The sequence below is a fragment of the Thalia democratica genome, chromosome 5 (genome assembly GCF_965202585.1).
Source record: "Thalia democratica chromosome 5, ktThaDemo2.hap1.1, whole genome shotgun sequence".
Taxonomy (NCBI): domain Eukaryota; kingdom Metazoa; phylum Chordata; class Thaliacea; order Salpida; family Salpidae; genus Thalia; species Thalia democratica.
The window spans coordinates 67,663,586-67,690,700 of NC_139169.1; the positions used below are offsets into that span (position 1 = coordinate 67,663,586).

The 27,115-nt window shown below is 27.2% G+C and overlaps 2 protein-coding genes across 2 annotated transcripts; one reads left to right on the plus strand and one right to left on the minus strand.

The window, feature by feature from the left end:
- The first annotated feature begins 13,727 nt into the window (after positions 1-13,727).
- On the plus strand, positions 13,728-14,347 carry LOC145836778 (uncharacterized). The gene is made up of 2 exons (XM_082944551.1): positions 13,728-14,197; positions 14,323-14,347. The coding sequence occupies exons 1-2, from the start codon at positions 13,728-13,730 to the stop codon at positions 14,345-14,347; spliced, it is 495 nt and encodes a 164-aa protein (XP_082800677.1).
- Positions 14,348-15,832: 1,485 nt separating this feature from the next.
- On the minus strand, positions 15,833-24,838 carry LOC145836779 (general transcription factor 3C polypeptide 3-like). The gene is made up of 11 exons (XM_082944552.1): positions 24,708-24,838; positions 24,243-24,331; positions 21,908-22,191; positions 21,705-21,823; positions 20,503-20,578; positions 19,628-19,786; positions 18,047-18,228; positions 17,599-17,740; positions 17,082-17,189; positions 16,528-16,656; positions 15,833-16,084 (listed from the first exon to the last, which is right to left on the minus strand). Exons 1-11 carry the CDS (start codon positions 24,836-24,838, stop codon positions 15,833-15,835), a joined length of 1,671 nt encoding a protein of 556 aa, XP_082800678.1.
- Positions 24,839-27,115: the final 2,277 nt, after the last annotated feature.

Below are 27,115 nucleotides of genomic sequence, written 5' to 3' on the forward strand. Positions count from 1 at the left end.
AAAGACTCAATTTTGGTAATAGTATAAATATACAGCCATAAAGATTTCAAATGATGCAAGTATTTGACAAACTTTGAAATGAACTACAGGCTAATAAACATATGTTATTGACACAAAGTAGTATGGTTTAACTGTTTTAGTTTGTAACAATGTATTGAAATGATAAGTTGAAAACATCAAACACCTTTAATTTGTATGCACACTTTAAGAAACACACAATAAGTTGTCTGGGATCAGTAATTAAACAAAGCAATTAAGTAAGCATTCAAAGTCTATTAGTGAATATATAAAGTAAATTAAAGTATACTAGTTAATAAGTAGTGATGGTAGTAACAGCGCAAACCTTTGTATTTATTAGATTGCTAAATAATTACTTACAATGAGACCAATTTAACTATCATGGATAAACTTTAGCTTAATAAGTTACATGACAATTAAAGTGATATCCTTTAGTAGGAACAGTATAAAACTGAAGTTAACAAGAATATAAACAATTTTTTACAATTTTAAAGTTTTATTTGACAAAAATATAGTTACTACTTGAATCAAAGTAATTTTAACTGTTTAGATGAATCTCAAGTTGTTTTTTATTTTTGATTAATTTATAAAAGGTTATCTAAGTAAAATCAATTTACATAAGCAAGTTAACTGACTATTGTTTAAATATATACATAGAAAACAGTTCAATCATATAAATAGATTTGTCAATGTACACATTTAAAAGGTCTGTAGTTTCTTTCTTTTTATATTTGCTTTATTTTCTGTCATTAAAAAGTACACCTATCTATGAGGTTGATGAACTGTTTTCCATGTATATGTAAAACATTAGGTACTTAACCAGGATGATGTAGTATCTGTATTCATTTGTTTTTGGGTTTTAACCCTAACTTTAACATGTAGTTTTAACAAAATAAAGGCATCTATAAGGTACGCACTAAATTTTTAAATAACACATTATTTGCATTAATTAAATAGGTTTTCTAAAATAAGGTACGCACCCGCTAAAAGTACGCACTAAATTTTTAATAACACATTATTTGCATTAGTTAAATAGGTTTTCTAAAATAAGGTACGCACTAAATTTTTCAGGCCCCCCCACCCATATTTTCAAAAATGGGGATTCCCCCAAACCGAAAATGTGATGAGATTTTTTGATGGAGATAATTTAAATTTATTTTTGAAGGCATTTCGCCGGCTCCGCCGGCGAAAAATTTTTCACATTTTTCCTTTTCTCTTTTTCTTCACGGCCTTTTTTCTTGAAGGCCACCTTTTTCTGTCAAATGGACCGTGAGTAGCGTAACTGTCAAACAAATATGCGTTGTATTTGTACGGTCTTTATCTGTTATCTTTTACTAACCTTGAGCTTATGTGATCTAATTCATTGATGTGAAACCATTAAAGGCCTGACGGTAATATCGGTTATAATTTTTTAGTTATTGACTGAGTGGTTTTATGTTTATGAGTTTGAAAAGTAAGTTTAGGGTAGCGGACAAGAATTAAGAATTTTTAATTCTTGTCCTTTAGGCCTCGTTACTCTGCTGGTCGGCACCCCTTTTAGTTATGACTTTGATGTACGAGTATGTGTGCTAGTACTTTTAAGTCATAACTCAACTCTCACTTAACTCAAAGTTAAGTTATAACAACTAATTTCACTCTAACGTTGTTTGAAAGATAACAGATATAAATTGCCCATGAGCGACTTGTTTTTAATTTATGCTACTTTTACATAAACATTTTCTTCTCAAACTGTCCACATAAAGTGAGTGAATTTTACTAATAATTTGCATCAATTCTACGAGCTTTTCTTTTTCTGCTTTTTCCACATTAAACCCTTTAATTTTTTATATTTACCATAGTGTTGCGTCATAGTCCGGTATTCTCATTTTTATCAATTCATTAGGTTTTTGCTAATATATGCAAGTTATATTTATAAACTACCTTTTAAAGCAAAAAACTTTCTAATAATGGCAGAGTAACATCAATTGTACCAAGCCCTACTAGTTTTTTTTTTTAATGAATGATATTCTTACTCGTCCTTTAGTTAGATCAAAAAAACAAATTATTGTTTACTTGTACTTCACACTTCCGAGGTTACGTTGATCAACCTTTGTGTATATTTTTCTTTGTAAAATATTCACACAATTTGCTTTAATTTTTCGTTTTTATGTTTTAGTCTGTTGTAGTTACCTTGTTTGTTATTTATTGGTTGTTTATGCTTGCGAAGTATTATTTTTATTTATTTATTATTTTTTTATTTTATTCTTTATATTTTTATTTTCTTCTTTAGCCAAGTTTAACATTAGGTCATACATTTTTATTTTCTGAGTAAGCTACGTGGCGATTCTTTTACGTTGTTTTACAAACTTTATTTTTTCTTCACAAGTGTGAAATTCAAAAGTATTTTATGAAATTTTTTTTTTAATTGTTCAGATAACCCGTTTAAAGTAGGTACAAGCCCTAAATTTGAGCTACATCCTATTGGTCGAAGTACTTACTTAAGTACTGCAATAAAGTTAGTTTTAAGATTAAACATGCTTTCTGACTGAAGTACTAACTAATTTGTTGTATAGCTTGCCCTTACTAAAGAACTATACAAACACAGTTGTGCTAACATTTATGATACATTACAATGTTAATTTTTTACAGTAAACATGCCTAAAGTAAACTTATGTTTCAAGCGTAATCAGCTAAGTTAAAATTTTATAGTTTATACTGGTATTCTCGATTCTACGACTATTCTAAATTTAAAATTAGTGCGTAAAAGGTAAAGCTTAAAATATACTCAAATATGGTCATGTTACCGTAGTTTAAATACATTTCTTTTTTTTCGCTTGTAAAATTTTGCTTGAAGTCATTTTCATTAGACAAGTATTGGTTTAGAAGTTGACATAACCCAAAAGTAGAAAATATTATCTTATATTGTTATTAAATTAAGTATATTTTAATAAAAGACTCTAGAATTATCTCCCATGTACGGTAATTTCAGTCAATTTTGACTATAATTAAATATCTTTAACAATTGATCTATTTAAAAATAAAAACAGATTGTACAGTAATCTTCCTTTATTGTACCAACATATGTTTCTGTGTGCGAATCAACACACTTCAACTGGGTTCTGTAAAAATATAATTACTGTAATAAAAGAATAGAAGCATAGAGTAAAGTAGGTGTATACAAGTTTTCATTAAAATGAAATATTTTCTACAGATAATAGTGAATAATAGGTAAAATACTTAATATTAAATCCGACTTAATATATAAAACTATATAATATTTGTGATTATTAAGTCTAAAATAAGTAAAGTAAACTAAAATATTTAAAAATATAGTTTTCTTTCAAATGAAGTAAATTTTGAATAAATGTTTTAGCCTTCGCTCGACCGGTAGCATGATTTATAAAGTTAAAACTTGAATTAAAATCGTATATGTCTTATATTTTATGGCTAGTATTGTGTTTTTACTATTTTGTTTGTATATCACGCAGTTTTCTTCATTTAAGATTTAGTTTATTTAGACGATTAACATGTTTAACAGTTGATTTAAAAAACCTTTTGAATGATATCTCTTGAATTAGTCAAGTTTGATCATAATCTAACGTTTAAAGCTATTTGGTTTTATTTGTATTTTACTTAAGTTAAAATCACGACTTCATTTGATTGATTGTATTCTAAGTTTTTAGCGCTCTCATTCAGTTTTAATTAAAAAGTAAATTATATTGTACTTGAAACTTATTAGTAGTATTATACTAAGACTGATAGAGATATCCACGCACAACATTTATATATACAACAAAGTAAGATGTATTGTAAAACTAACTTTTTCATTTAATTAAATATTTAATATTCTACTCATTACTGATTACGATCAACTGTACCAGGCTTGATCACTTTGTTATTATTAAACTTAACATTATAGCTTGTTGTTAATCGTACAGTAATTAAGTATTTGAATTTTTAGCATTTGTGTTTATTCTTCTTTCTAAAGTATACGTCCTTTAACACAATAAGCTTAATGCTTTTATTTATAACGTTTTGTTTTATTCTTCAGGTTTAATCTGTTGAGTTGCCTTGTTTGATAGGTTGTTTATGCTGCAAAATACTAAAATATAAATAAATTGCTTTAAAATCTCATTAAAATATAAATTTATTATATTTATGCCTTTACTTTTTCGACTTAATTAAACACTTGATCTTTATGTTATTCAATTAAGTTTTTTGATTAAGATCCGTGGCGATTATTTTACGTTTTTTTACAAACATTTTGTTTCTTCACACGTGTGGATTTTGAAATCAATTTGAAAGCTTTCTTGGTTAAGTAAATTTTGACCATCTCTACTTATTTTAATGTTACAGGGTCCAGCTTCCTATTGTTTTAAAACTTAAATAGGATACACTGCACTCTTATTAACTCAATATATTTTCTTAGTAATACTAAATTTTTCAGCTGTAGTTAACATCAAACTAAATACATAGTTTGTAAATTTAATTGTCTTTAAATAGAAACTGAGCTAAAATTTTCCATATAGTTATATTATTCTCCTTCATAGTAATTCGTACTCAAATTTGGTACTCATTAACACTCTTTAAAATATGTACTGTTTTTCATAAGATTTTGTTAATTTTTTTATTATTTGTTATCATTAGTAAGTATTCTTATTTAGTGAAAAATTGTTATTATTCTCTATTAATAATCTTCGAACTACAGTCAGTTATTAGTGTTTTATTATTAGTTATCATCTTGTTGTGCTGGTTTTTATAATTTTTTAACCTTATTTCATTAACAATACTTATTTAAAGCTTTGTCAGTTTTTCAGTCTAGTTTCACGGTTCAAATAAGTCTTCTCAGTTTTGTATGCTTTTAATGAGCGTCTGTTTGATTTACTATTCTAAATTTATGAAAACTAATTATAAGTCTTCTGCTTGTTTTGCATTTTCATACTTTAAAACAATAAAGACAACTTGTTTTATCTGTGTAGAAATTATAGAGTTTCTCAAGACTGTTAAGTACGCATTTAAAGTAAGGTATGCTTATGGGCTTTATGTATGTACCCTAAACTTTTAACCCTTTACTTCTTATTTGTTTGGTTTATATGTTAAGTTTAAGGTGTGTTTTTGTTATGGTTTTCAACCAACTTAAACTAATGTAGATATATTGTTAACAATCTTAAAGTTTAAGTTTTATGCTTTGTTGTAGTTTATTGTAATTGTGAGTGATTTTATCTCGTTTATAGTATTTATGTTTTTTAATAACAATCTAAAGTACTCCGTGTCAACTACTTTTAGTTATGAGCTTCGTTATTTGTATGATGCTTAACACCAAGTATGTCTCTACGCAAAAAAACCTGTAATTTGAAAATTATGTTAAGTTTGAGATGCTTTTAAACTTACTTTGGTAGCGGTAAAGTATTTTAGTCAATTATTATTATTCAACTTTTAAGTATTTTACCTAAGTCTTTTTTTTATGTTTGCAATTAACCAAATAAGTTATGACTTGGAAGTACGAGTAAATGTGCTCAAACTTCCTAAGTGCAACTAAACTTAATTTCCACTACAAGTTAAGATATAACAGACTAATTTCACTCTAATATTGTATGAAAGATAACAGATATAAATTACTCATGAACGACTTGTTTTTAATTTATGCTACTACTACTACATGAATTAATTTCGTCTCATTTTTTTCCATATAAAATTAAAGAATTTTACAAATCACTTGCATTAATTATGCGAAGTTTTCTTTTTCTGCTTTTTTCCACATTAAGTTCTTGAATTTTGTTAATAAGCAACAAAAGACCATGATGAATTTTTATTTTTTTGAGCTTGCAGATTATTACGTCATATTAAGGTAGTTTCCTTTAGATAAACTTACTATTTCTTACTTGTTTTAGATAATGTTTAGGTATGAAATGCTTTATTGGCGAAGTACATACATGATACAAACATTAGCAGCACTAATTACATTAAGATTATAAGTAGTAATGGGTAATATTTATCTTTGTTAAACTCTTGTATATAAATATTTACGGTTTTCAACTATTAGTTATATTGTTATTTTTAAATTTCAGACTTCTTTAACAAATTATACACTTATTAATTGTTTAGTATTCCTAATATTACAATTTGGTACACACATTTTTTTATATTCATGTTATATTACCTTACAAAACTAATACTCGAACTACAAATAAATCTTATGATTTTATCATTTATCATCATTTTGTTGTGCTGGTTTTTGTTATTGTATCCAATGTTTTGCATTAAAATATATTTATTTTACTCTAAAATCAATGGATAACCTGTCTGTTTAAGTAAAATGTTAATAATTCCTTACTATGATTTTTAAAGTCTAGTTTTATGGTCTTTGTAAAGTTGAATATATATTTACACTATAAAAGTGTTCCTACCCAAATAAGAATAACAAATTGATAAAAATTTCATTTTAACCAACAACAATTATGCCAACTAAACAATAGTTTTTGTAGTACCATTTAAACAAAGTTTTTTTTTGTATGTAAGATAACTGTATTGTCTAAATGGCATAGACTTACTTTCAATTAGCTTGAAAACATTTAGTATCCTCATATTCATATGTTTTTGATGCGTGTATATTTTCTTCAAACTTTATATCTTATTTTTGCTTGCTTAGCCGTAATACTGCTTACATTTTAAAGTAATGAAGACATTTTTTCTACGTATGTTTTTATCGCCGATCTTCTTTTAAAATTTCTGACTATTTCTTACCAAAATAAAATTCTAACTTTCATTAGTTCTTATTTTTATATTTCTGTAACTATTTACGTTGTAGCATTCATTGTAAACAACACAATTATTTTTGCAAATCTTATGGGGTCGTAACCCATTGGATAAGTTTTAGTTTACAAAACCACATGGTTTAATAAACATGTTTTGCTTATGACTTACCTTAAAAAAACTAAAACTTGATCATTTTTGAGTGATAATTTCGAAGATTATTTTATAACTTTTCTGCAGTTCCTCTCGAATTGATAGCGTTTGTTTATAAAGTCTAGTTCGTTAATGTAGTTTAATTTTGTTTTTTGTAGTTAAATTCTACTCTCTGTCCAAGTATAAATTGAATAAAATAAAGTAAATTTTCAGTTTTTGTCGTTGTTTAGCTTTTACTAGTCTTTCCGATGATTTAAGTTTTAATTTAACAATTTCTGAGATTTTTAGATTTTCAATCTCGTTGAATATTGAAATCAGTAATTAGTTTGTTGTGCTTTCTAAAAATTTTTGTTCTTAAATTAATTTAAGTTTTTAATACAGTTAATTACTGCCATCATATAATGAGCAAATATTTAAAATACAAAGTTTAATATTCATACTGTGGTTTTTAGTATTATAAGCTGGATATTTATTACAAACTGTGCATATCTGTAGTAAATAATCCCGATACTATACTCTTAATCAAGTTCAACGATACTATGGAAGTAATTCAGAGTGACATTGTTGTTTTATGTTGTTGCTATGGGTTTCTTGAATTAATCTTGTTTGCACGTTCTATCGTCGCCTGTTAAAATTCAATGTCTAAAACAATTTTTATTTTGTGTTATTTGCATTAGTTTGTTGCCTAAAATATAACAAATTTAAATACACTATTTAAGGGATAAATTTGTTAGTCATGTATTTTTATTTTGATACATAAATGACATACTTATTTCTTAAAAAATTAATTTTTATTTGTGCAGTTACAAGTTTTGTTCTTACCTTTGTTTTATTTTTGTTTGCATTGAACACTATTTTTATATCTTTCTCAGGTTCTATTGTATGTTTTTGAAAACTTTATTTCTTGTGTTAACCGTATCTTATTTGTTGTCGAATATACGTTGTAAATTAAGCTTGAGTGTGCATTTTTTTGTGCATCTTAAAGCCATTTTATAATCTTTTTTGTACCAGTTCATGATTTTAGATACTTTAAGTTTTAATTTGATAACTTCTGAGATTTTTATGTTTTCAATATCGTTAGATATTGAATTCATATCTGTGATAAATCAGTATTTAGTTTGTTGTGCTTTCTAAAGATTTTTGTTCTTAAATTGATTTAAACTATAAGTTTTTAATACACTTAATTACTGCCATCATATAATGAGCAAATATTTAAAATACTAAGTTTCATATTCAAACTGTGGTTTCTAGTATTATAAGCTGGATATTTATTACAAATTATGTATATTTGTAGTAAATAATCCTGATATTATACTCTAAATCAAGTTCAACAATACTATGGAACTAATTTTTTGTGACATTGTTGTTTTACGTTGTTGCTAAAGGTTTCTTGAATTAATCTTATTTGTACGTTGTATCGTCGCCTGTTAGAATTCCATGTCTAAAACAATTTTTATTCTATGTAATTTGCATTAGTTTTTTGCCTAAAATATAACAAGTTTAAATAAACTATTTAGAGATTTTGTAGCCGTTTAGATTTCACTTTACTTTGCTTTTGCTAAAAAGATTAATTGAATTTCTTTAATCAGCTGAGTAACTTATTTTTGTATATATGCTAACAGTTACTTTTTTACATCTTTCAAAAATACGTAGAATATTTTAATAACTCTTTGATTACTGATTGAGGTTCATATTCAACACGCTCGATATAGTTTTTACAATGTGTTGTGGATATTAGTAACAATTGCCAATGGACCATAACTTTTTATCTTAACTAATGTTTAAAAACTTGGTCTTAGTTTTATTTTCACTGCTTATAAAATGATTATTTTATCATTAAAATTAATCTTAGATCTTTATTTGAATTCATTTTATGTACCACGTTCTTATGCAATTTTTTTATCAAATCCAAAAAAGAGAATTTCTTGTAAACTGTGTCCAGTATACAAAATTAGGAAAATATAGAATACTAAGTAGAGTGACGTAATAATTAGAAATGACATCATGATTGATAGTATACTAGTTTTAATAGTATCTAGCTTGTATTAATACTAAAAAAACTTATAAGTTTTCCAACATTTGAAGAAATACTTGACATATGTATAGCCTGACAACTGTGCTACATTTTACTAAATACGACAGATAATAAAAACCTCATTTAGATAAAACAAGTACTGTTAAGTAAGGTTGCCATATTTTTAAAAATTGATTTTGTACTAATTTCGAATACGTTTGGTTTTAGATGATTGAATTCTGGCAACTACGCTTTAAAGCTTCAACTTGAAAGTTTTGGTTTGTTGCCTATGTTGCCTAAAAATAATAGTCGAGTTGTATATCTATTTATTTTTGTCAAGTTAGTTAAAAGTTACTTTTTTTGTTGCTGAAACTTTTTTTCGTTTAAACCTTTAGCAAAATTGTACTTATTTCCGATAGGGAGAGCTAGTTCTTACGAATTTTAGAACATTGTGAAACTATGTGAACAGTCTAACAGCCATTCAGTTTTTAATAACTGCAATTGTACTACACCTGATGAGTTTGTAATTCAACAGCTTCTGTTTTTATTGATTATGTTAACCTAATATACTCCTATTAGTTTTATAAGGTTAAGAGTCACTTATAAGTTTTAAACGATAGTTTTTATGAGTAACTAACTAGTACATTTTTTTTTATATTCAAGCTAACTATAACTTTAGCTGTTAAACTATGAATTATAGTTAAAAATATTATTATATCAATAGCTGACTTATACTAACAGTTTTTAAATGATTAAAATATACTTTAAGAGGCTGACCCTGTTTTCCATTTGTTTTAATTCTTATTTTAAATCAGTATTTAGTTTATATTTGTTCATAATTAAAGTTCTCAATATTATAAGTGTTCAAGTCCGCACACCGGCACGATTTTTGATAGAGATTAACTGTTTTTTTAAATTGATATTCTGTGAGCTATTATAAAAATAAGATAATAAACAATAAAACAACTTTGTTACTATGATAAAGATCATGTAAAGATTGAAATATTGTAAACAATATTGTAGTTTAACAAATGTTATCAAATTCAACTCGTGATCTCGGAGTATATTCAGTATATTGATTTGCTTTTTTCTTTTGGGCTTATGTATCAACTGAGCTTGATGTACTCCGGGCTACTTAGGTCTCTAGCTTTATTTGAAACCACATCTGAAAGAGATTCGGCAGTTTCGACAGGAGCCAGATTCGCAATAGCTTCAGGCCCATCTTTATCTTTAGTTGCTACCTCTGTCTGCGACCGAGTGCGAGAGGGTTTAAGAGCTAATAGCCTCTTCATTTTACTTATAAGATTAGTTTAAATATAGACTAACAAGTATTTATATGCTTTATTATACAACAAAATAAAAGGCACATTAAGAAGTGTTTACTACTTTCTAAGGCTTCTTGCAGTTCGCGATTCTAGTTGTGCTGTAACAAATGGTTGCTCGTACAGTTTACTGGTTCAGAACGTAGGGACTTATAATTCCTCGTTGACACCGGCTGAAGAGCGCGCGAGATGAAAAGATACAATATTGAAGTTAAGAAGAGAAAGATAGATGCAATAAGTTTATGCCACCGAATGTGTGGGCTTATACGTAGAGTTCAATGTTCAAATTGACCCAAACTGGAATTTGTTGCTGGAGTATGTCTGCTACAGTATGCGTAAACTTATGAGTATGGCACGTTAACAACTCAAATCGACGTTGCTAAAGTAGGTATACAAAATGTGTATAGAACAAAGTATAAAAACTACGAAGTTATGAAGTAAAGTACAAAGTAAATGTTTTAAAAAAGCAAATACTTGAATAAGAAGGTTTTGGCGGAGATCATCTAGATTTTTTAAGATGGTAGCTTATGCTCAAAGCGTCAAGAGAGGTTTTGACGGGGATCAGCTAGATTTCCAAAATGGCGGCTTACGCTCAAAGCGCTAAGTGACGTGAAGCTGCTTTCTTCTTGACATGAAGTCGGTAAAACTTGCTATTTCATTCGCTCGGCTGCTTATGTACACCTCGATTAAATAACAGTTCCGCATGATCAAGTTTCGCATGATAAATATACTAATCATTATGAATATAAAGTTTAATTTACCTCAAGTTAAACAATTTACAAGATACCCCATAATCAAGTATCACAAAATATACTTGAAATTTAAATTAAATTACAAACGAGATTCATTCAAATTGCACCAGGCATTATTTTTTTGATAACAGTATACTAATCATTATGAATATAATGTTTAATTTAGACCTTAAGTTAAACGAATTACGAGAAGCTCAACAATCAAGTATCACAAAGTATAACTAAAATTCAAATTAAATTACAAACGAGATTCATTCAAATTGCTATGAGCACATTTTTATAATAACGTAAATCACGTGAAAGTATTGTGTTAGACAAACAATAGTTTCTTTGTAAGTATATTTGAAATGAAAAGTACAATAACCATTTATAATATAGTTATTTTTAAATTAATTTACTTTAAATTAAAGTTTTTTGTTAACGTATTATTGAAGATTTATGTTTGAATAAGATTTATTATTTAAGCGCTGACGAGGTTTTTGACCGAAACATAGTTTGCATGATATAATCTTGAAAGAACAAATACATTATTTCTCTTCTAGTAGTTAAGATCTCTTTATTTGTTTTATAAAAATCGAAGCATATAATATTATATTAACATTATATACTAGCGTTGAGGATCAATTTAAAATCGATGCGTAATTCAGCGATTGTTAAGCTGTTCTGTGAGCGGGAGGTTGTGAGATAGAGTCCACTAGTCACAGTTTGACCCTTCGTGCAATTTAGACCCGTTCCCAAAATAACTACGTTCAACTTGGCTCAAATGTAGCTAAAAACATTGGAAACAGAAATCAATAGTGTTATTGGTAAATCTTCAGATACTTTCTCTCGTTTAACTGCACTAGTTTAAAACATACCAGTTAGCTATAAATCTTTTGCACAGCAGTTTTGTTAAAATGTTCGAAGTACAAATTAAACGAACTTAAACTGTCAAAGTAATTATTTATAAGGTCGATCAAAGCATTAATATTAAATTTTGATATTTGTTAGGTAATATGTTTTTATAGAGACATTATAAACTTTCGTAAAATTTTTGTAAAACATACGTTTAATACTTTAAAATTAATTTTGAGCACATATTTTAGTATAATCATTTCGGTCTAAAATTTTAACTGTTTTAAGTAGTTATTAAAAGGTTTATTACAGTATATAAGGGTTTAATTATTAGTGTTCAATACTACTATATAGTAGAATAATTTTCGAAAAAGTTTTATCTATAATGTATCTCATTTAATTTGTCTTGAATAATATTTAATGTAATTTTAACGACAAGATGTGTTTAACTATCAACTTACAACTAAGAACAAATCTCGAGAATAAATTAATAACCTTTTACAAACCGTCTATTTTATAAGCTAAAACTCGTTACTCAAACATTTTTTTATTGCTAAAAGCTATCAAATTAAGTTTTAATTTGACCAATCAACTAACTAAAGTATTTGGTTATAGAATACTGACAAATAAGTGCTACGTTTAAGTACCTCTCTATAACATAAGTGTAATTTTTTTAGTTTAATACCAATAGCTAATTCTATAAATTATTTCACAAGTGCAAATATCTAAAGTTTTAGAGATACAAAATATTTATTAGTTACGATTTAATTTTTGTACTTGTTTAAAAAAAAAGTTATTAGTTACTACTTTTGTATAGCTGAAAAAATGTACTTTGCACAAATAATTTAGTTTTACAAATTTTTAGCTTAATTTTTTTTTCTCTTCTTGAAATTATTCAAAAACGTTTTGAAATTAGTTTTAAGTTTAACATTTTTAAAAATTAATTTTAAGCTAAGAAACTATGGATCCGCTTGCGACTTGGAACTTTTTTTTTAAACCGATAACCTTTAGTTATCTCTTTGCTGCATTTTAAATTTTTATAAAGTTCACATCTAACTAACTTTTTGGTAAGGACTCAATACATCAGAAGATTTCTTATAATTATTTATTAGCTATAAAATACTAAGCCAATAATAAAAAGCTTTGTTTTTAATTAAATGTTTACATTGTTAATAACTTTTCAGATCAAAACATTTTATTTATGCTCATCTATGTTAATACCATGTAGAACTGTTCACAAAACACTAAGCTGTCTTCCGTATTTTTATTAAAAAATTTACTGTTTTCTTTCAAAGTCAAAATGAAAATTGTACTTCTAAAATTGATTTATCTGCAGATTAAAATAGTCTTTTAGTTTTACAGAAAAAAGGAAATTATCTGGAAAACGTTTTGTAACTAAAATGCTGCCAATAATAATTAGTAGTATATTTACTATTTGCATACTTGAAAAATGACAGTTAGAAAAACATTCAAAAAATTAACTTAAAAACTTATAATTAAATGCGGCTGTAGTTTTTAAGTTTAAGACAGAACAGGTAAAACTAATATCATATTGAAATGTTTACTATTCTTAAATTTAGTATGCAGCTTTATTACTGTTTATTTTCGTATTCGTCTTTTTTTTTTTTCGACAGACTGACAACGGACAATTCATAGTAAAGAAGATCGATGGTTTGAATAATTAAGATGAGTTCGTTGCAAATGAAAACATAACAAGATATTTGATTGCACTCGAAAGAGTAGAGAAAAGTAAAAATATCTAATTTTATTTGTTGCTTAAATAATACAAGTTTTTTTTAAATTGCGTTACTTAAAAATTTCTAACTGACTAACAACGGACCAAATTTTAACCGAGTGGTTTGTTTGAAAGGAGAAATTTATGCAATAGCAGCAGGTAACTACATGTTTAAGGAAGACAAAACTACCATCGAAAAATACATTGCAAAAACGAATACTTGGGAGAAAGTTTCACAAATAGACGACAACGGAGGACGAAGTTCATTTTGCTGCTGCGCTTTCATGAACGAAATATATTTACTAGGCGGCTGTTACCGATGGTACGTGACCGACTCCTGCTTGAAGTTTGACGCAACAAGCCGCGCTTGGAAGGGAGTCACGGAGATGAGCGAAGCGCGCCAGCATGCGGCGTGCGCCGTTTTCCAAGGAAGAATCGTGGTTTGCGGCGGGGAAGATGACGAAGAAGAAAATTACTCGGAAACGGTTGAGTCGTATGACGTCATCACCGACACTTGGTCGCCGATGCCCAGCATGATGGAAAGCAAAAGCAGGCACAGCGCAGTTGCGGTGAGAAGCAAGTATTACGTCATCTGCGAACACGATTTTTGCGAGGTCTTTGACAGCGTTTGTAACAAGTTTGTTGCCTTAAAAGAACCGAATCTAAAGTTTAGACGAATGAGTAGAGCTGTTTCATTTGGCAGTAAAATTTTTGTGTTTCGTTTTACTTAACCTAGTTTGGTTGTTTATGATGTTGATAAAGACGAGTGGTCGGAGGAACTGTGTGAAATTACCAAAAATGTTCAATGCTTTTCCTGTACAGTTGTACCATTTTGTTAATAAATTTGAAGTATTAATTGAGTAGCTAAGTGCCAAATAATTGTATAAATTGTACAGAAATCTAAGACAAAATTCATTCAAAAACATCTTTATTAAAGCAACAAACAAGTAAAATCGATTTCGGCTAACGCTTTTCAATTACTTTAGTTAGCAACTAATTTTAAGATTAAATTTTGAGTATATAAATAGTTAGAGGTTACATCAGAAAAATCAATTAAGACTAATTAGCATAATTGAGCAAAAATTAATTAAACATTCACAATTCATAAATGCATATACAAAACAGTTTATCAGTAATTTAACTAAGATAAGCAACATTAAAAATAAAATAAAAATAAGCGACAAAATTCAAATAAAATCTATAACAACTTATAAAGGTTAGATTTATAAACGTATTGTTGCTTACACAAATTAGGTTTACATGTTTTTATAAATAGAGATTCTAAAACACTTAGGTGATAATCGTTACGAGCTTTTTTACTCTTTATTTTCGTAATCGTCTTTTTTTTTCGACTGACTAACAACGGACGATTCATAGCAAAATGTTTTTATCATATTCGTTTAGATCAGAGTAGTACAAAGCTGTATGCAATAAAGAAGTTTAATATGACTAATAATTTAATTTTGCATAAAAACATGATAAATCATAAGATACATTTTGTAGTAGAAATCAATTTAGAACATTTATAAATTGAATCATTCAAGTCAACTTAAATATCGCAAACAAGTTCAAACTCACTTAAGAACCAAAAATACCCTACAAACTTGTAACTTTTTAAAAAGGCTCTTACTAAACTATTATACAAAAAGATTCATATTTTTGATAGCAGATTGATAAAATAAAAAAAAAACTAAGAAGATAAAGTTTCAAAATTTATAATACAAAACTTTAAAAATTTTAATTATAATGTGTTCAAGGCTTGTAAATGCTTATATGGCATAAAAACCTACATTTTATGCAATAATTTATAAAAATAGTGTCTTATTTCTAGAAGTACAAATAGCATAAAGAAGAGTTACTCATTATTTTAAATCATTACTGGTTTATAATTACTTTTATTGTTTGAGACAGCAAACGAAGGAAAAATACAAATGGTTTTACTTCACACATTTTTATCAGTTTAAATTTTTAGTATAAAAAAAACTAGGTAGCACAAAATTACAATTTCCTAAAACTTCAATTTTCTAAACGAAACTTCCAATAAAAAAAATAATTTTGAAAATCAACACATCTATAAAAAAGAGTGAAAATCTTAAGAGCTCTTCTGCAAGCTTATCGAAGGAAAAAAATCTAAAATAACTGAAGGTTTGTGCTTAACAACAAAATTTTTCAAACGGCTCTGATAAAAGTAGGAATAAAGTTCAACAAAAATTTACTAAAAAGGCATAAGCAGCAAAACTAAAACGGTCAATTGAAATTGAGACGTGCAGCATCAAACGACGTTGTGTTTGAACAGCACGTAGTTGGCCATCGTGTGGTTGCCCGACTGCCGGTACATCAAGCTGAGGTTGAAGGCGATCTCGTGCCGGAGGTCGAAGCTGTCCTCGCACACCGCGTCGACCACATTGGCAGGTGGTCCGCACTTCAACGCGTCCTCGTACATGTGCACCGCAAAGTGGTTCAGCCCGATCTGGTGGAGGGCGCGCCCGATGTTGTACAGCGACTCCTGCTTGTTGTTCCGCAGCTGCCATAACATTATACAGGTTTGTTCAAGTTTTATTTGAAATATCATGCCAACTGGCCTTTTCAGTTTATATTAAATAACATCATTACTTGAACGAAGGATATTTTGTTACTCATTCAAACAGAAGCTGACTCATGATTTTTTATAAAATTTTAAGTTATTTTATATGTTTATTGTTATTTAATGCACGAAGTTAGATTTATGTTTGTTTATATCCGAATGAAATAAGTGCGGGTTAAAAACTGAATTACGAAAAACCTTTATATAGCTTTTAATAATCTTTAATAGTTAACCTAACAATGAAATATTACAAACAACTTTATTTCATTAATTTCAAAAACGTCAGCTTTTAGACTTTATCAAAACAAATATTCTAGCAAAAAAACTAAACATTACCATAGAGGATCTTCAACGTAATAAACAATCTTTCAAAATAATCAAACCTGGCAATACTTGGCAAGGAGTGCGAAGGCTTGCGCGACATAAGTATGCTTGTTACCGCAAGTTTTCTGCGTGAGTATGTGGCAGTAGCAAATTCCCACTATCAAATGCAGTTCCGGATTTTCTTGCTCCTGCAAGTATTCTTGTTATTTATCAGATAAGTTTATTCGTTAGCACTGACCAAAGTTGGTTTAAAAAAGCTACGTACATTTTTTGAATGAATCTAAAGACATTTTTTAACTCTAAAAGTCTTACTTTAACTTACACATTCACTTCTTTAAAACATTACAAAAGATACTATAAGAGTTTCAAAAATTTATGAATTTTGGATATAAGTAACAGAACGAGCTTTAAAAACTATATACTTTTGGTTTTTCTCAGAAAGGGATTGAAATTGTTAATAACGTTTAGTTTGCTTATAATTACTTTTTAAAACTTTACTTGGTTTTTAATAAAATATATTAGTGAAGTTTTATTATGTACTATTCTATTTTTAATAACTAAAGTTTTTCAAAAACCAATAAAGTACAGATACATCTACAAAAAATTGTCAAACTTCTTCTAGTAGTTCGATGTAATAATTAAGTGCAGGTCTGAAGTTATTAGATGCAATATCTCCATGAGCGAACATGCTTTGAAGCGGGTAAACTTTCTTATCTTGTACCTGTAATTGTACACTTGCTTTTCGTGAATGCTTTTAAAAAGAAAACAGATTAACCACTTTGTTTTGCTAGTAACTAACTTTGAAAATAACACAAAAATAACTTATCATTATTGCGAAAAACTTTAATTTACTCTGCAATTAAAAAGTGGTAAACTTAACTAGTCATTAAAATAATGCTTTACATTAGCACAAAACAAAAAAGGTCAACATAAGTTTACTTAATATGCAGCGCATTATTGTTGTAAAAACAATAACTATTGGAATAAAATAATAGATAACCAATACTGGGATATAGACAGTATTCAATAAACAGGTGTTTTTTATCTTAGTTAAAAAAACTTTAAACGCAAAATTTTCTGCCTTGCAATTAATAATACTTTTCTGCAAATTTTTTTGACACAATACTGACCACCATGATTCTGTGGAGAAACCTGTGAGTGTTTTTGAGAACCTTCTGACTGTGAGACATCCTGGTGACCACCTGATTGAATATGTTCCACACGTGGTTCTGCACCGATGACTGGTCCTCCTTCTTCGATAAGATCACCTTCCTTCAATTGATATACAACAGGTTTGTATGGAAACAATGCACAGTAAGACAGTGTCTGTATAAATGAGGTTAGAATTTTAAACTTATATTTATAAAAAAAACACAGTCTTTATTTTGGATACCATATATAAAAGCAAAAAAAGTTTTAATACAGTTTATAATCTAAAAAATATATATTAAAATCAAAAATTAGCTGAAAATACTGCTTGATAAGTTTATTTATGTTTGTAAAATTAAAAGTTAATAAAAATGCCGCAAAGTATTCATTATATCAATAAACAACACAAATAACTTGATTCAAACAAACTTGAGTATTTTGTAGGCGTAATAGTACCACCCGCTCAACAGGCTGAATCTGAACAAAATAACTTCCAGCTTGCTTCTTGAAATTTTCGCGCGCGAAAAGAAGTTTTTCTCCTTCATAACGTGGTCGCTTATCAAACAGGCCTCCTTGTATCTTTTGCACGTGTTGAGCAGGTTCAGCAACTCCTTGATTGATAAGGTTGATTATATTGGTGGAGTCTTAGCTCGTAAAATTTTTTGTACTAAAGAAATAATATGCAGCAAAAAATTAAAATACTTTGGAATATTAAGTTATAAACTATTTGTATTTAAGAAAGATTTTTTTTTGGTATGATTTAACCTTATGTTAAACTTATCTCACGGCATACGAAGGTCCAGGCTTAAGCTCTGTAGACTTTCGCTGATGTTTTTGTTAAGAAAGAATTGATATACTTTTAAATTTTTGTATAAACTTTGAATAAGTTTTTAGTAAATATGGAGTGTTTATACTGTCATAAAATAACAAAAGGTTATGTTCTAAAACTATTCCTTATCATTTCCGAAGAAGCAAACCTTAACTTAGCCAAAAACATTTATAGAAGAAAGTTACTTATAATTTAATACTAACCGGAATGTGTTATAATTTTCAACTTAAATAAGTTTTTAATAATACAGTGCTTATTGACTTATCCGGGCATGTTTGGCAATTCTGTAAAGGTATACGGATAAGCATTTTTCCAGATAAGTACAAAATATTGTTTTTGTAAAATAACATAACTGCTGTAATTTATGTAATGTAAAATAGATAATAATAGCTCAGCTCTTCTTTTTCTGCTTTAAATTTCTTACACTTTACTTTTCAAAATGTCGTGAAAAGTCGACTCGCCCATGCTAAAATGCTCTATTATAAAAGACTTTAAAACATTGTTTCCCATCTTTTTACAAACTTCTAGTTTATTTTTAAAGCTTATTGCAACTCGTGTTCTTTTTATTTTTGTAACTTGTCTATTTCTGAAACCTTGTATGTTGAGTATGTCAAACTTTTAACTTTTTGAAAATAAAAAAAAAATTATGCACCTCATCTTAAATAAATATTGTTTCAATTAAGAACTTTTGATAGTTTGAATTAAAGACCAAACATAAAAAAACTTTATATATTAATTTTCTAAAAAACTAAAATTAAAAACACTATTTTTTAACACTGATTTACTTTACGTATAAAGGTTTCTAATAACTAAACTAGTTTTGAACAAAATTGAACTTAAGCTTTACTAGTATTATTACGTCATAGTTATGTATTAAATTGCAGAACTTATAAAATCATTTAAAACTTTTCCACAGCATCAAAGTTTAAAAATCAGTATGTATTACACAAAAATGTTTGTGTTTAATACTGAATTTATTTATTTATTTTCTTCTTGACTGAAATTTTCAATATAAGTGAGCGTCCGGATAAGTGAATAAGCATTGTACAACTAAACTATTTTTCAATTAAAAAAATAGACTCATATTTCAAACTCGCTTTCAAGTGTCAAAAGCAAAACTAAAAGAGTTTCAAATACACTAGCGTTCTAAAACACACCAATGAAACTTTATCAAAACAAACCTTGTAAAAGTCGATCCACTGCCTCTGCTTGAAGACCTGCCAGTCGGCTTTCAGGTACAATTCCTCGTCAATCCTCTGCTTGCCCGCCCTCTTGCAAGTCACTTTGATCTCGCCTGCGAACGGGTTGGTTGTTTTCCTACTTCGCTTCACTATTGACAGCTGAAAAATTTGAACGTTGAACCAGTTTATTTGTATCTATTTCAAAAGTTATTAAGTGCCCAGACAGTATGAGAAAATTAAAGTTTGATATTTCGGTAAAAACCTTGTAAATAATATATTTTTTGTTTACACAATGTAAAGTGAGAAATGAAGAATCAGCATAATATGTAGAAGAATAAAATAAGTAATTTTTTTAAGAACAGAATTAACAGATAAAAAAAATAAAACTTGCATTCAGTAAGGTCGTCAAAGATTTTTAGACAAAATTTTCCACGTTTTCTAAACTTATTCCAGGTTTTTTAAATAGCAATATTTTGGTTTCTTTTGGTATAAAAGTAAATTTAAGGTAAAAAACTGATTTAGAATGTATATCAACATTGAAAAGACACTGTAAATCTACTTAATATATGTTGAAAAAATTTATTATTATTTTCTTTTTCTATATGATAGATGTTTGATATATAATCGAAATTTCATTTCTTTACATGTAAAGTTTCTTTAAAATTCCAGATTTTTTAGTGATTTTTGTTCGAAATTCCAGATTTTCCAGGCTTTTCCCAGATTTCTCAAATTCCAGGTTTTTTCTTACAAAATTGTCAAATGTCATGTTTTTTAACAACTCCGATACGAAAATAACCAAACAAAGTACTTTTATATTTATTGGAAAACAAGAAAACTGTCTGTACTAAGCAGAAAAAGTACTAACTGAAATTAACCTCAGTTTTGAAAGTACTTTTCAGTCTGTTGGCGAACATAATCAATACAACATCCGCTGCAGCTGCTAGCTTCTTTCTGTGATTAATCATGTTTATTAGCATTAAGGGTATAAGTTAGTTAAGAATTAATAAACATTTTTTTATTTCCAGTGACTTTTTTTTAAATAGTCTAACAGTTGGTATTAGTGATCTATCGTATCCTAATTTTGTGAATCGGTTTAAGCACTTATAATCGAGCAAAATATTTCTTTAATTTAAAATTTGCTTTAAAGCAGTGTTTCTAACAATATATGTGTTAAAACTCCATGTTTTCATAATTGGTTATAAAACTTCGGTGCAATTTTTATTATTAAGAAAAATAATCTACAAAAAATACACATTTTTGAAAACATTTTAACTTAATAATTTAACCACAATAAAATAATCTACTGTAAAAAGTATTAATAATACAATTACAAAACAACTAATGTTTGGTTTTTTTTCTATAGTTTCTACACATTAAGCGTTTCATCAGAACAATAACAGAGTTAACATAAACCTTTTTTTAAAAATCAAAAAAGTTCACATTATGACGTTTCAAATAATTTTAAACAACTTCATTTGGCTAATGTTATAAACAACTTCTGTACAAACTTATTTGTTCTTTTAAAATACTTATTTTGGTTGTCAAAGACAGTTATTTTCAACATTAGCCAACTAAAACTATTCCAATTCATTTGAAACGTCATAATGTGTATTTTTTTGATCCTTAAAAAAAAGATGCTAACCTTTTTATTGTTTTGATGAAACTACAGTAAACAAACCAAACATTAATTTTTTTTTTGTATTATTAATATTAATCTCTGCTTTCGTATCAAAAGATTTGGCATTTATCGAATAAAAAAACAGCTCCAAATACTGTTTTAAGTACATAAGTAATCTTCTTAAAACTATCTTTTCCTCATCTAGATTTTATTATACAAACTTATTAATAATTTTTAACTTTGCTAAAGCTAAACAGAACGTAAGGAAAACATTAGACTTCAAATTAGGGTTTCATTATAAAAAAAATACTATTGAACTTTAAATAGCTAACGATTAATTGATGAATTCTGAAATTCTATTTAAGCTGATAAAAGTGTTCTTGTAGCTCGAAACGGCACAGCTTGTCTTCTTAAACATAAAAACAAGCGCGCTAACTTAACATTCAACAAATAACAAACTTTTTATTGGGATGCTGGCCCCACTTTTTGAAAACTTGGAACCTGCAATTCAGCAGCCTCATCTGGTCTTTCGGTGAAATTTCATTTTCATTCTCCTCTTTCTCGGCTCCATCTAGTGTCTAAAGTATTATCAAAAAATTAGACACTTTACAAAATCTTGAAAACTTTCAAACAAAAGCAGACTAATTAAACAAGCAAAACACCTCGATGGCGACGCGGTATTCCCCGGTGTCGAGCAAGATGGCGGCCAGCTCCAGCCTGATGTCGACCGAGTCCTCCGCCGATATCTGCAGGCACTTGAAAAAATTCTCCTTGGCGCTCTTGTAGTCGTTGAGCTTCAGCAGCGACATGCCCTTCAGCTTGAACAGCTCCTTGCTGGTGGAAAAATGCGCGAAGTGGTGCACTTCCAATTCCTCGATCAACCGCAACGATTCGACGTACTGGCCCGCTTCGAAGCACGCCACGCAAACACTTATCTGCACGTCCGCTGTTTGTCAGGAACTTGTTAAGCAGGGTTGCCAAATGATTTTGGCAAGTTTTCTTCAGGTTTTCAAAATTTCTTCCAGGTTTCTAAAATTAGACGTTTTACGGTCTATTTTCAGTTTTTAAATTAAGTTTAAGGTAAAAAACTGTGCCTAATAGTATAACAACATTGAAAAGATTTCTAAAAGCTTCTTTAAATTTGTTTTTTTATTAAAAAAAATTTGAAGATGACAAAAATGTTTATTTATAAGATAGATTATTTATTTGCAATTAAAACTTTACTACTTGACATTTAAAAGTTGTTTAAAATACCATACTTTTCAGGTATTTTTAGTGATTTTTACTCAAAATACCAGGTTTTTTTCAAAATTACTCTAATTCAAGGATTTTTCTTTTTTTTTTTACCTTGAATTTTCAAATTACAAATTTTTCCTGGATTCGAGGTTTTTTGGTAACCTTAAAAAAGACATAACTTAACCCTCATATCTTTTAGTATATTAGTTAAACTAAAAAATCTTAACTTTGCAGGTATTTTTTTACCTTTATATATATAATTATGTATACAATATTAACAACTAGTTTTTTTTTTTGCTTAATTTTAAATAGCACTATTTTTAATTTTAAATAGGCCACATAAAAAATTCAAAGTAAATTTTGAGATAAAAGCCAACAAAGTTGGTGAGCTCAGTAAGTTCCTTAAAGAAAGAGCAAACCAATAACGCAAAAAAAAAAGACTGTTTCACTAAAAATCTATCTTCTCCTTAAAATACATTCTACTTTTTTACAGAAAGTCCATTATCAATATTTAAATATTTTTTAAATACAAAAATATTTTCATTAAAAAAAAATATTTTTAATATTTTAAAAATTTCAACATTCAAAGTCTTAAAACTATAATAGGAACTATTCCTAAAAAATTTTGAGTCTTAAATTTTACAAATGAAATAAAAAAAGATAGATATTTTGTGATTTTAAAAATTCTGAGAAAATTGACAATGAAAAATTTGTAACTTTTTACAAAAAATAAAACATCTCAAAATTCTATAATTTTTTACAAAAAATAAAACATCTCAAAATTCTATAACTTTTTACAAAAAATAAAACATCTCAAAATTAAAATAAATTTTTATAATATCAAACAGTGGACTCATAACATGAAAAAGTAAAAATTAAGTTTTTGGAATTTTTCTTTGAAAATTTGTAGGTAGAAAGTCAAGGTTTTAAACTAAACTGTAAAAAGAACTATATATATATAACAACATTACTAACATTTTTTTAACATCTCTATCTACTTTAAGGTTTTTTTTCGCTAATAAGTTAAGGGCATAGGGGTGTCCGACATTTTTTTTTACAAAAATAACATTGGACCTTATATGAAAGCTTAAAGTACAAACAACAAGCCAGTTTTTATAGAATTAAAAAAAATTATTTAACTTTTGTGATATTCTAATTTTCATAAAAAGTTTCCAATACAAATGAAAAATTGAAAGTTTTTCTAAGTCAATTTTCTTGGAAATTTAAAACATCACTAAAAACGTATCTTCTCCTTCATTTTTTGCGATAGAGACCATAAATTTTCAGGAAACGTTCCTTTTGTAGTTTAAAAAAATTTAAAGTTGGAGTTTTTAAAATATTAAAAAAATAACTTTAGATAAGAATAAAACAGAAAAAAATAGGTGGTTTTTTTTTTTAATAAAAATTTTATATTTCAAAATTAAAAATCTTTTTAAAATTTAATAATACACTTTTTTAGAAAATTTGAAGAACATTGCTTTAAAAATGAAGGAGGAGATAGATTTTAAGTGAAATGGTCTTTTTTTGTGTTTTTAGTTTGCGCCTTTCATTAGAAACCTATTGATGTCACTGAATTTGACTGCTCTTATTTTTTAAAATACTTTGAATTTTTTCAAACTGTTAAATTAAAAATGTCTGATAGCTCGGATAAAACTCTATAAAATAAGATCAACTTGTAAAAATCAAGGAGGACCCCCCTATGCCCTTAAGCTTATTGTATAAGTTAAGAATATTTCATATTCTTGTAATAATTCATAAAACTTCGAAAAAGTTGAAAAACAATAGTATCAAGTAGGGATGGGAAATGTATGACCTGTAGAACAAATCTGTTAGCAAACAGAAATATGTGGCTGTGAAGTATTTTTAGCTTTGCAGAAAACAAATAAAATTAAGCTCTTACTAACAATAACTATACAATTTTCTTTTAATTTATTTTTAGTACACAGTTGTTTTTAATGAACCAGTAATTTAAACAATTAGTTTCAAACATTTTTTTTTCTTTGTGGTTGTAAAAATATTCAAAACTACATAGCCCACTAAAACTGCTTTTTAAAAAGTCTAGCCAAAGAGAGAATTTTTTAAGTAAATTTGTTCTAATAACTAAAAAAGTTTTCCACCCTTATTACAACAGTACAAAACTTTCTTAGACAAAAATGTAGTATTTGTGCAAACCAACTATGATACATAAAAACAATGATAATATTTATTTGACAAAACAAAACCAACTTGTTTTCATAGGAAGTAGAACACATCTGGTTGTATTCTTGCTGCACAGCATAAGTGTATGTGGAGCTGACAGGCTTCAATTCCAGGCTGACTTCTGTTGAGTGTGGCTCCTCTGCTTGTGAAACATCCATTTGTTCTTCACCTTCTTATTGATATTAATTTATTAGATAAGTTTACTAACTATTCTTAAATTGCATTAGTAAAACATTTACTATATACATTAGTATTTGTGTATATTGTTTTATTAAAACAACAATGATCAAATATAAAAAAATGTTTTTTCTAAATATTTAAACTGTAGTAGAGAATTTCTGTACAGTATTTTTCTCTGAATACTGACCACCAAAACTGTCAAATTTTGTTATTAAAACCAAGTGCATGCAGTTTTTGAAACAATAGTTCTAAGTGTACCTCTAATATATAAATACTTTAAATTATCAAAAATGTGTATTTGCTTTATTAAGAAGAATCTAAAAAATAATTGCAAACAAAAGGTATGCCGGCCAAAAAATTAGTTACCCCAAAATCACATATTTTTCATCTTAAACAGTAATAAAATCACTTATACATGTTCTAGACATATAATTTATATCTTAAATGAAAGCTTATACTTATTGATATAGATTAAAAGACATATTAACTGCTTTTGATGTGTTATGACATCATAACCACCTTAAATATACAAACTTTGTCTGTAAAATAATGATTTTTGGAATATTGAAAAGCATAGCTGGTTAGTGATTTTAATTAGAAAAAATATTGTAAAAAATAAATTTTTGGGTATATTTACTTACCTTCAAAAGTTTAGGTGGTGTGCATGTCAATGGGATATTTGATGACAAAGTTCATTTAGCTTTAAGTGTTTAAATAACCCTTAAATAATTATTCAATTAGCATTAGAACAAATTAATGAGATGTTAAAAAGTTATGATTTATTATAGGCAAGTTAATGTTGTATGGCATTAAACATTAAATTAATGATTGCAAAATAAAAACTTTACAAAAAAAATAAAGAACATTGCAAAATAAAACAAAAAATGTATCATTTTGTATTAACACTTAACATTGTTGCAAATTACTGATACTTTTAGAAGTTTATTATTATTAACTATTATTATTATTATTATTATTATTATTATTATTATTATTATTATTATTAGTTATTTTTCAAACTCATTCATGAATATTTTGATAAGTGTGTCTTTATTTAGCATTCACTCACTATGCACAAAATGGTTTTTTTATTTTCTACCTGCTTATACCAATGACTACAAAAATTGTATAGTTTTGGCAAATATGGCAAAACGATTCAAATTAAATAATAACTAAAATGATTTTGCAAAAGTTAAATTTAATGCTATTACCTGATGAGATAAAGGTAAATAAAATAAATCTTGTACAAATTGTTAAGTAATAAACATATTTAAAACAAAAAGAAAACAATTTTGTAAAATTAAGAGTTAAACGCTTAATTTATATGTCTTTATAAAGTTGTCAATGTAATTTATATGAGCTTAATGAATTACTGTAGCTTAAATATTAAACAATATGTTAAACCAGTTATCGCCAATGTAGTAAAAAAGGTAGAAACTACGAAAAACTTTAAAATAGAATGAAGAATAAGAATGAAATTAAAACAGTTTATTTTTTACAAAAAAAAATTTAAGGTTTAACATTATGTAAAATAAAAAGCATTTTATGTTCGAAAAAGCTAAAAACAACCCTGCCATGCTAAGATAGTGTTTCAATTTGTAGTTTTTATGAATTCTCTAAAGTCTTACATTTTAATGTGACATCACAATAAAATAGTACTTTGCAAAATATTTTTTTCAATGAATATTCTTTTGAGAAAAGCACTTGTAGTAAAAACACCTTAGATGCTGTAGGTGTAAAGTAACTCTCTTTTTTTTTCTTTTTTTTACTGTTTATGTGAGCTTTGTACAATACTTAAGCAAACTCTATTTGATTTTCAATATTTTTGAAGATAAAACTTGATGATTGTTGCTCATTTTATCTTCTAAAACTCTTATATTTCTACATTGTGTGAGTAAGTTTAAGAAAGCATTTGACCTAGTTTGGCATTCAACAGTCTTGAAAGTTTATGTTGATAATTTATATTATTATTCTCATGCAATACCTTTGAAGAAATTCTTTATTTAATCTTCTAGTTCATTAAAGAATCATATATCTTTTTTCATAAAAGTGTGATAAGTTTTTATACTTACAAGTATGGCATGTACAGACAAGATCAATTGGCTTGAATGCACTTACTTGATGCAAAAAATCATCAAGAGGCTTTAAAAACTTGCATATCAGTCTTTAAAATCTTTGAAACATCATTATAAAGTGAAATAAGTAAAGAAAAATTCAAAATAATTGTTATATTTCTATATTTTGTGAGTAATTTT

Excerpts from the sequence above, each read along its gene's own strand:
- LOC145836778 (XM_082944551.1), top strand. The coding sequence starts at position 13,728 with ATGTTTAAGGAAGACAAAACTACCATCGAAAAATACATTGCAAAAACG. Across the intron at positions 14,198-14,322 it reads TTTGACAGCGTTTGTAACAA|ACGAGTGGTCGGAGGAACTG; the intron begins GTTTGTTGCCTT and ends ATGTTGATAAAG.
- LOC145836779 (XM_082944552.1), bottom strand. The coding sequence starts at position 24,838 with ATGGATGTTTCACAAGCAGAGGAGCCACACTCAACAGAAGTCAGCCTG. Across the intron at positions 20,579-21,704 it reads GGCCAGCATCCCAATAAAAA|AAAGAAGCTAGCAGCTGCAG; the intron begins GTTTGTTATTTG and ends GATTAATCACAG. Across the intron at positions 18,229-19,627 it reads AGTGGATCGACTTTTACAAG|GAGTTGCTGAACCTGCTCAA; the intron begins GTTTGTTTTGAT and ends TTATCAATCAAG.